This window comes from Priapulus caudatus, unplaced genomic scaffold, assembly GCF_000485595.1.
Source record: "Priapulus caudatus unplaced genomic scaffold, Priapulus_caudatus-5.0.1 Scaffold152, whole genome shotgun sequence".
Classification (NCBI taxonomy): domain Eukaryota; kingdom Metazoa; phylum Priapulida; class Priapulimorpha; order Priapulimorphida; family Priapulidae; genus Priapulus; species Priapulus caudatus.
Genome location: NW_014577213.1, coordinates 208233 through 219064, shown reverse-complemented (window position 1 = coordinate 219064; position 10832 = coordinate 208233). Strand labels below are relative to the sequence as shown.

Below are 10832 nucleotides of genomic sequence, written 5' to 3'. Positions count from 1 at the left end.
GCAGGCAGAGAGACAGGGAGACAGGCAGACAGGCAGGCAGGCAGGCAGGCAGGCAGGCAGGCAGACAGGCAGGTAGGCAGGCAGACAGGCAGGCAGGCAGGCAGGCAGGCAGGCAGGCGTTTGAGTCGTCTCACCTTGCGTCCTTGTCGTTCCACGCAATCCTCATGCCCTTGCCTCCGCCGCCGGCCGACGCCTTGATCATGACGGGGTAGCCAACTTCGTTGGAGATCTTCACACAGTCTTCCTCGTCCTTAACAACGCCGTCGTAGCCGGGGATCGTGCTCACCTTCGCCGCGAGGGCGATCTTCTTGCTTTCGATCTTGTCTCCCATCGAGCTAATTGCCTTGCTATTTGGCCCGATAAATGTCACACCCATCTCCGTCTGCAAATTACAATGTTCAAACGTATTAAATTGGAGTAAAAAAGGTGTTTTTTAAATATATTTCTTATCAAACATTCATTTTTTTTCACTCATTCTCAGTCTTCAAACTAAATGTTCGCTGTGATTTGTTGTTTTTTTATAAGAAATTTAGATTTGATTTAAACTTACCAGTTCCCTTGCAAATTCTGTGTTTTCTGACAGAAACCCATAACCTGGATGAACCTGAAATAATTATACGATAAATGATTACTAATATTATATAACATAAAGTTATATAGCACAATCCTCATACTATCATACATTCATTCTGGGTAATGTTCGTGGGAAGTAAAATCCATACAACTCTCAATTACTTCTCGCAAGATATATAAACACAGCTGTTACTTCACAGATGCTATAATAGTCATTACTAATTCTACATTCACACTCTTAGCAATGAATTGTAAATCCACAACCATAAGTCTCACCAATCATTACTTCAGAAATGCCTTCACAATTGGGTCTACTCTTCCAACCAATATATTTCCCGCACTCTTTTGCAACGTTAATTGGCTAGTTACGACTACACAATTTTTGCTGAGACGCCCCATGAGGGCTAGCGTGCTTACGGCCTGCGCATCTGTTGACTTGACAGCCTCAAGAATGGCGTCCATGTTCAGGTAGCTTTTATTCGTTGGTGGAGGCCCAACGCAAACAGACTCATCTGCCATCTTTGTGTGCAGCTATAAAACAGGAATGTGAAAACTACATATCCATGCCCAAACACATATAATCCTGAGCCTATAGAAATTTTACCCTGAATAAATGAATATTGTGCAGATAAAATAAATAACAACACTTGTGTCACCAGCTGATCTAGTAATTTAACATTCATGACGCTGTTTTTATAATTAGCAACAGTAATTTAGTTATTTACGAACTGTATAGTTGAACTATAACTATGTCACCGTAAAACACAACATGAATTCCATACATTTAGACTATAAGCAGGTTAGTTTACAATATAATGTGAATTCTACATTTCAGAAAAAAAACTGGTTATATAAAATATGGTCCATTGAATCTCCGCACGACTATCACGGTTAACAATTGGTTTCACCTATCACGCACAAAACTTTCAGTTCTTGATACCAAGACAAGAAACATGATTTTTGAAACATCTGGGCAATCCAACAATAAACGTGGTATAATAAAACTATATATGAATACTACTACCACAAAATGCAGATTAACATACTGATAGTCCATCTGCTTCACTGTACACAGCCACTGTCTTGATTCCCATCTGCTTGGCTGTCTTTATAACTCTGCAGGCAATCTCACCTCGATTCGCTATCAGGATCTTGTCAAATTTCTGAAAACGAATCAAACATTTAACAACATGCGCACTGCACTGATGGCTCTTACAAATACATGGGAAATACCAAAGCTACTTCTCATATAAATAGCTGGCAATAATCATGGGAGATTTCAGTGTCTAACATATTATTATTAAAGAAAAAGACTAAAAACAAATAAGGAAAAATACACAAGTTTCACATTGTGTCTAATTTGAGACATAATATGATTAATAACTTGAGTCTGGTACAACATTACAGGAAAGTGTGTGTGCATGCCTAAACATGGGTTGATCAGGCCACCCTTAAAAAATAGTTTGTTTCCCCTTTACCTATACTCGACTCTCAGGGTACCGAGTAGGTAGGTAGGTAAAAAATCTTTTTTATCTTGTTTTGACAAGATGTGTGTATGTATATTTTATATTCTGTTTTGTGTATATTATGTTTTTGCGGAACAAATTTGATTTTTTTTTAGCGAAACAAATTAATTTTTGTTTTGTTTTAATCGGCTAATAAAATGTGTCATGTAGCGGCATTTTGGCGAGTCGGTCGCTAAAGGAGAAACGAGCAATATTTTATCTTAGGCCTCATCTGTACTCACCGTACCTGTATGTCATTATGTCCATATGCTGATTTTCCAGAGTTATTACTTTATCTAGTAAAACTGTGGGCCCTATATAATCCTATAAGTCTACTGTCTGCGGCTTCCAGGAAGAAACACCACATGTAACTAGAAAGGGCAGTTGTCGCCAACTACATCTATCCCCCGTGTTCTCCCCAAGATGTGTAAGTATATGGAAGTTTGGATCACGCTAGGTCAATGTGGGGCCGAGTTAGAGAGCCAGAAGGAAAATATGACAAGGCTCAAGGGTAAAGGCTCGAATAAAGGTCACAGTGACTGGTTTTGGTACGCCTGCTCTCACCTTCTCGCCCCAAGATGTGTAAGTATAGCATAGTTTGGTAGCACTAAGTCAATTAGCCGGCCCGCAGTTATAGCAGCGAAGAAAATGATCAAGGTCAAGGGAAAGCGCAAATAAAAGTCGCAAGCTGACCTGGTTTTGGTACGCGACACACCTTCTCCCAGAGAATGTGTAAGTATACCAAGTTTGTAGCGCTAGGTCAATTAGGGCTTCGATTATAGAGCGGAATAGGAATAGATCAAGGTCAAGGTAAAAGGTCAAATAAAGTCGCAGTGACCTGCGTTTGCCGTACGCGACACACCTTCTCCCAAGATGTGAAGTATACAAGTATTGCTAGCGCTAGAGTCAATTAGGGGCCGATGTTTATAGACCAGAAGCGAACATATTGATCAAGCGTTCAAGTGCAAGGGTCAAACCAAAAGGTCGTATGGCATCTGGTTTTGTCGTAGCGCAGGTCAATTAGGGCCGGAGTCTAGAGAGCCAGAGGAAATGATGATCAAGGTCAGGCTAAACGTCGAATAAGGTCGCACCAGTGGACCTGGTTTTGGTACTCGCTGCTCACTCTCCCAAGATGTGTAAGTATACAGAGTTTGCCGCTATGCGTAGGTCAATTAGAGGGCGAGTTAGAGAGCGGAAGGAATATGATCAAGGTCAAAGTAAAGTCAAAGTAAGGTCGCAGTGACCCTGGTTGTGGCGTATGCTGCTCACCTTCTCCCCAAGATGTGTAAGTATACCAAGTTTGGTAGCGCTAGGTCAATTAGGGGTCGAGTTATAGAGCAGAAGGGAAATTGTCTGCGGCGGAATAATTACTCTAGTATGAGGTACATCTGTACAGGGAAATTACAGAAAATAGAGGGCCATTGACTTACGTACATTAGACTATCAAAGCACACCAACCTACGATCACGCTTAGCATATTTGCTCAACCGTGGCTTTAATATTTCACATTAATTAATATTAATTATAAGTAATATTAATAATATGCACATTTCTCTTTCGAAGCCGGCACATGGCGATTGTCACTGAACAACATACCTTTTCTCCATCATTGATTGGATCCAGAGTATAAAACTTTGGATCATAATCCACGGCACTAATGCCATACCAAGCTGTCGGTATGATCCTCGTAGCTGTAGGCTGAAACACAGAACGCACATAGACATGTAATAGACCTATATATCATCATTGATATTATCACAGCACATGAATGAGTACTTGTTTCAGTACTGTCTAGAAGATTGCTTCTAAGTCTATTTATAATCCTACTGTGACAATCCACAGGGCCATGATATATTGTTTAGTTTATCTATTGTTAGTTATACTAGTGAAATTTTCACTTGAAGGGATACTACACCCTAGAATTTTAGGGCATATTATGATAGTAAGTGCATAAATAATAGTATATACCTACAAATTTCTATAATCATGTATTCACATTTGTCATAAAACAACAGTGAGTTTCAAAATCTTTATTTTCGCAGCAGAGCGGCAAAAGTAAACGCTGTTTGAAACATTCGACCCGACACTTTCACTTTGTAGTCTAAAAGCTTTTAATGAACGTATTCCTGAGCTTTTTCTATCACACATATATAGGCAAGTACAAATGTGCAATGTTAAAATAATTCAGTTTTGCCTGATTTTACGTTTGCCTTGAAATTTCGAGGGAAGGCACCTTTAATGTTCTGTGATGTTGAATCACAAGTACATATTTAACAAAAAGAACATGTCGTAGTTTGGGAAAAATGTTGTCCAAGACATTGCCCATATGATTTGGCCAAGACATGTGTTAGTTTTAATTGAGACATTTACACTTAAAATGTCTAACCTAAACTGAACACTCACACGCATACGCAGGGGTAGAAATTAACTTTTGAACAAGGGAGTCCAACCCTACGTTCAACCCGACCCTCAAAAAGAGGGAGTCCGCAGCAAAATGAGGAAGCCTGCACTCTGAGGTTCAAAATTAAAGATATTAACAATAACGCATGTGCTTATTTTTAAGATTCATGCAGTTGCTGCCAAATTTTCTTCGGACATTAGCTGAACAAATACAGTAATTCTGCGAGGCCGTGCTCCGGAACGAACTAGTTAGTATGGCAGAATTTTCAGGGAGTCACACAGACTCCTGCATATGTCAAATCAGGGAGTCCGAAAGTAAATCAGGGCGTATTTGACTCCGGACTCCCGTTAATTTCGCACCCTGCATACGTATACGCACACGCACACGCACCCGCACACACGATCAGTACACATGTATACAAATTGTGCAAGCGTCACAAACGTCAGTTACTTTTTCTGATGTCTAATTTTGAATTGCATTTACCAGTCGAGTTTCACGCTATTTCTAAGCACTACCAAACGAAGTAGCAGATCTATGCTGTAGATCAGCTGTCTTTGCTATGAGAGAACTTCGCCCCAATATAGACCGGGCTGACCCTGACTGGTTGGCAACATGGCATGCAGCCGTGAAGAAGCGGTGTATTGACTTCAACTGTGTTGCTATATTTGTCACCATGTATCAAGTGTGAGCTGTTAGCCTCTTGCACAAAAATGTCAGCACCATATAATTATTTGCTCATGACTTGCACAGAAACCTTGTCCCATACATACTTACATGAGCACAAGACATGTAGTAGGGTAATATCAGGAGTAGATGAAGAGTCTTCATCTACTCCTGGTAATATAATAATAATATTATTTATTGATTTATATTGCGCACGTTACATGCAGATATGTTCACGTGCGCATTACAAAAGCTGATTATAAAACAGCGGACTGCGTCACTGTAAAACAGATACTTAAATTACGACAATCCTGTAACAATTCCTGATTATAAATAGCGGACTGCAACATTGTAAAATATAGATCCTAAAAACGACAATAATACACCATTTTCGATAAAATAGAACTCAAATCAAATGTACACCTAAAATATAATGTCTATGTGTAAAATGCAATGTTAAATAGATGAGTTTTGACTAGGCGTTTAAAAGATTCCAGCGACTTTTCACATCGAATATGACAAGGTAGCTTATTCCATAATTTTGGGGCAGCTGATGAGAAAGCTCGATCGCCAAGTGTAGCCAACGTTTTTACAGCTGGAGGCTCAATTAACATGTGGTTACCAGAGTGCAGACTGTACCGATTAGGTCTCTTTAATGTGACTAATTCTCTGATATACTCTGGTGACAATTGACATACAATGTAATGCCTTAAAATTGATGAGTAGTATTTTAAACTCTATACGGAAATAGACTGGCAGCCAATGCAAATGATATAAAACAGGTGATATATGATCAAACTTGGATACATTGCATATAAGCCGAGCAGCTGCATTTTGGACTCGCTGTAACTTATTCAGTTGTACCTGGGGCAGCCCATAAAGTAAACTATTGCAGCAATCAACACGACTAGTAATGAACGCGTGAATTAGAATTTTTGTTGATTCCGTAGAAAGAAACTTTCGGATTCCTCTAATATTATGAAGATGGAAAAATGAAGTACTGCAGAGTTTAGAAACATGAGTCTCCATCGTTAGCCGCGAATCAAACCAGCAACCCAAGTTTCTGGTCACGGATACTGGCGAAATTTTAACAACTCCCGACAGTATATGACAATGCTCCACTTTGCAAGTTGCTGCGCGGTACCTATGATGAGGATTCCGTCTTGTCGTCGTTCAACATTAGCGATCACGCAAGCATCCAGATCACGGATATGCTTTATACAGGTTTCACCCAGAGACAGCCTTTCTGCGGCATGCCCAGCAGAATTCGATGAAGGATAGGTACAGTTGCGAGTCATCACCAAGCATAGGATTCGGGAGATAGCTCAAATATTCGAAAAATTTCGACGCATATATGTTGAGAGAAGGGCCCCAGGCATAGCCTGTGGAACACCCCACTTGCAGCGAAGCGTCTGATAAATGCCCATATTGACACCGCGCTAGTAGATCTGTGTGAAAATAGGATGAAAACCAGTCAAGCTGCTTTGCCCGTAATGCAATCCTAACGAAGCTCTCTGAGTAAAATATCATGATCGACAGTACGAGGCAGCACTGAGAGTCCAAAGCACAAGTTTTAGTAACTTGTGGTTGTTCATGTTCATTAATTATGTCGTTCTTAACTGTTAATAACAGGGCCGTTTCAGTGCTTGTTTGTTCCACGCTATTAGCCATGATCGGCGAACAGTCCATCACGGTCATGTGATTGGTAATTTGATCAAATACTATTTTCTCCGTCAGTTATAGGACACCATAGGGTAGATGCTGATTGGGCTGCGTAATTTTAAACAAACAAGGCGTCAGCCCACGTTTGTTTCAAAAGGGTATACGGAGTGCTTCTTCCGTCCTCAGAAAATGTAGCTGTATCAAAGAACAGTTTGACCATATTAGTTAAGCAGGTAATAGGCTCGGTCAATGCAATTGATAATAATGGGAGTTGGCATTGGATCCAACGCCGCAAGGGTCTTTTTTGATGAATTGTCTTATAAATTGTTAACTTGTTTCGGCGCAGTTAGCTGAAACTCCCGAATACACCCAAACTGCGACAGGTGCGTACGTTTCGGTTAGTTCCACATGCTGTATGCTTGGCTGCTGCCGAGCGTTGTCTGGTATGTCAATAAATCTTTTGACAAAGAAAGTGCCGCATATCTAGTATGCATGTAAGGGTAATGACAGATCATACTTCAGAATAATAAACGCACAAAATCATATTATTTATAATATGGCGTATAGTAATTAAAAAAAAAAAAAAAAAAAAAAAAAAAAAAAAAAAAAAAAAAAAAAAAAAAAAAAAAAAAAAAAAAAAAAAAAAAAAAAAAAAAAAAAATTTTTAAAAAAAAAAAAATTTTTTTTTTTTTTTTTTTAAAAAAAATAAAAAAAAAAATTTAAAAAATAAAAAAAAAAAAAAAAAAAAAAAAAAAAAAAAAAATAAAAAAAAAAAAAAAAAACAGAATAAAAAAAAAAAAAAAAAAAAAAAAAAATTACTCAGGGATTCTCCAAGAGCACTTATGCCCGCCAGTGCTATCGTCGAGCCCCCCATCCTAAAAGCACCCGCCAACTCTAGCCCGACCAGGCTTGTGTCTTCTTCGACAGATTGTCTATACAAGGGGCCTAGGTATCTAACGCCTAGCAATACCGTTTCTTGAGCTACCATGCTGTATGCTGGTGTATACACAATGAGTAAGTTCAAAGCGAATGTTTCACGTGACGTCAATAGACCATGGTACGTGTATATGTTGATGGTTGCTGGGTTGCCAGAAGGCAAAGCGTGCCTGCTTGAATTACAGGAGTGAAATAACCACAATGTTCTGATAGAAAGCAAAAAAAAAAAAAACACCGCTGTTTATGTAGTGGCACGTAAACACGTGGTGCTTGCGTGTTCTGGCGTGCGGTGCGGTACGTACACATGCCGTTGCATGGTCGCTTGCGTGTGTGCGTCTGCCGTGCGTGCGGTGTGCACGTTACACGTTTCGTACGTATTGGTGCACGTACACGTGCGTGCGTGGTGCTTGCACGTACACGTGCGGTGTGCTGCGTGTTGTGTGTTTTCTTTATATTTCGTTTTTTATTTCTGCTCGTGCGTGTGCAGGCTACAGCGGGTGTGTGCATGAGTGCGTTGTGCGTACGTGGTGTGTGTACAGGTACACGTTTCGTGCGGCGTGCATGCATGTGCACGTAGCACTGCGTGCGTGCGCGTGGGCCGTGGTGCACGTACACTCGCGTGCATGCAAATGCCGTGCGCTGCGTGTGTATGTAAACGTGGCTGCGATTGCGTGCGTACACGGCGTGCCTGTGTGCGTGTGCACGTAACACCGTGCTTGTGCGGTGTGCATAGTACACGTGCGTGCGTGCCGTGTGTCTGAGTGCGTGCGGTGTATTCACGTACACGTGCCGTGCTGTGCGTGCAGGCTACACTGAGTTGCGTGCGTGTTGCACGTACAGCGTGCACTGCTACACGTGCGTGCTGTTGCGTGCGCTGTGCACGTGTACACCTGCGTGCGTGCGCACGTAACAACCTGGCGTGCATGCGTGCTAATGCCGGGCGTGCGTTGGATGTACACCGTGCCGCGCGTACTAAATAAAAACCATATGCCCACGTACACATGCTGCATGAATTCCGTGCTCCGCGCTTCCCGTGTGGCGTAGGCTATGCTCACGTAGACGTATACCGTAACCATGTATATATATGTGATGCACGTACACGTCTGTAGCGTGCCGTGTGTGCGTGCGCGTGATGTGCACGTATGACGGTGTGCGGCGTGCGCGTAGTGTGCACGTAGACGTGCCGTGCGTGCTGACGTGCGTTGCACGCTTACTCACGTACGTTGCGTGCGTGCGTAGCGTGCTGGCACGCTACACGTGCGTGCATGACGTGAGATGCATGCGTGTGGCACGTACACGGGCGTGCGTGCGTCACGTGTGTACCTACACATGGCGTGCATGCCGTGCGTGTGCTACGTACTGGTGCGTACATGCTGTGCCTGTGCACAGGTTCACGTGCTGCTGTTGGCCAGCTGTCCGTGCGTGGTCTGCAGGCTACACGTTCGTGCGTGCTGGTTGCGGTGCCGTGCGCACGTACACGGTGCGTGCATGAGTGGTGTGCGTGCGGCCGTGTGACGTACACGCTGCGGGCTGATGGCGTTGGGTGCGTCCGTTGCTGTGGCACGTAGCACGATGCATGCGTGCGATGTGCTGAGCGTGTGCATGTGCACGTAGACTGCGTTGCCCGTGCCGTGCTGCGTGTGCACGTACACGTGATGAATGCGTGCGTGCTGCGTGTGCACGTACACGTGTGTGCATAGAGTGCATGTGAGTGCGTGTGAACTTAGCACGTTCGTGCATGCGTTGACCGTGCGTTCCGTTGGTCTGCACGTACACGCTGCGTGCGTGCGTGCGTACGTACACGTGCGTGCATGAGTGTGTGCGTGCGCACGTACATGTGCGTGCGTGCGTGCGTACGTACACGTGCGTGCATGAGTGTGTGCGTGCGCACGTACATGTGCGTGCGTGCGTGCGTACGTACACGTGCGTGCATGAGTGTGTGCGTGCGCACGTACATGTGCGTGCGTGCGTGCGTACGTAGACGTGCGTGCGTGCGTGCGTCTGTATCGAACAATATCACGCATCTGCTTGCTGCCAACCGTTAAACTGCGCATGTGCGGCGCCGCATATGACGTCAATGTTTATAAACATGAAACATAGCAGCCGTATCTTAATGTCTCGAAGCTATGGGTACGGCAGTCCCACACACAAGTACAAACAGTCACCCTATCCCTATCCCATCCCCATCTTATATTACGCGTGTTATAGTACCCAATTAATCTATGGTGTATAACCTTTTGCTTTCAATATTTTGCATCTGAACTGACAATCAATCCCAACCAACTTATGTAGGCTAGCTGGAACAATAGCCGAGTGTTTTCTAGCTCATCTCTCATAAATATAGCTGCGTTCACACGATAGACACGGCCTCGCTGGTTCCGTAGTTATCTGGTGCTGAATTCGGCTGAAATACCGTGCTAAGACAACCCGGAGCGTTCACACGAGAATCGAGGCTTAGCTGGCTAGGTTACGTATAATATAGACTGGTACCCGGTCGACAGTTCCACACGCTACACTAACGTCGTGTAGCGAACGGGTACCAGTCTAGGTAAGCGCACTAGTTTTGCAATTCGAAATTGCGTTCACATGACAGACAATACGAGGCCAGCGTGGTGCCGAATATACGCGGCTTATTCAGTACCGTACTGAAATACGCGGCTTACTCGGCGCGGAATGTGATTCGTTTGTTGATGCAGCCATTTTGCGAGCAGTAACCAAAGCACACTTGTGTGCTTCGCTGTGATTGGCTGGTCACCCTCACTGCTAAGCCAATCAGCAGAGAGCTCTTTTGAACATTTCACAAATGCGCTTAAGTTAGTCAAAAACTACATTTCATGAGGAACAGGCTGAAGCTATGGCTACACGACGAACCTTAACTCGAGTTAAGCGTCTACACGGGGCCTTAACTCGAGTTAGCGTTAACTCGAGTTAGCTTAACCTCCACGGTAGGCGGCAGCACTAGTACGATGTACGTACACACGCACGCACGCACGCGTACTTGCACACGCACGCACACACTCATGCACGCACGTGTACGTGCACACGCACGCACACACGTGTACGTGCACACGCATGCACGCACGCACGCACGC

General features: G+C 43.5%; 1 protein-coding gene across 2 annotated transcripts in view; it reads right to left on the bottom strand.

The window, feature by feature from the left end:
• Positions 1-10832, bottom strand: part of LOC106806292 (propionyl-CoA carboxylase alpha chain, mitochondrial-like) — a 34801-nt gene that overhangs the window by 16501 nt on the left and 7468 nt on the right. For both annotated transcript variants that reach the window (XM_014808178.1, XM_014808177.1), the window contains exons 2-6: positions 3675-3776; positions 1620-1736; positions 991-1104; positions 551-604; positions 135-382 (exon numbers count right to left, since the gene is read on the bottom strand). In XM_014808178.1, the coding sequence (XP_014663664.1) occupies positions 135-382; positions 551-604; positions 991-1104; positions 1620-1736; positions 3675-3776 (635 nt within the window). The remainder of the gene's footprint in view (positions 1-134; positions 383-550; positions 605-990; positions 1105-1619; positions 1737-3674; positions 3777-10832) is intronic.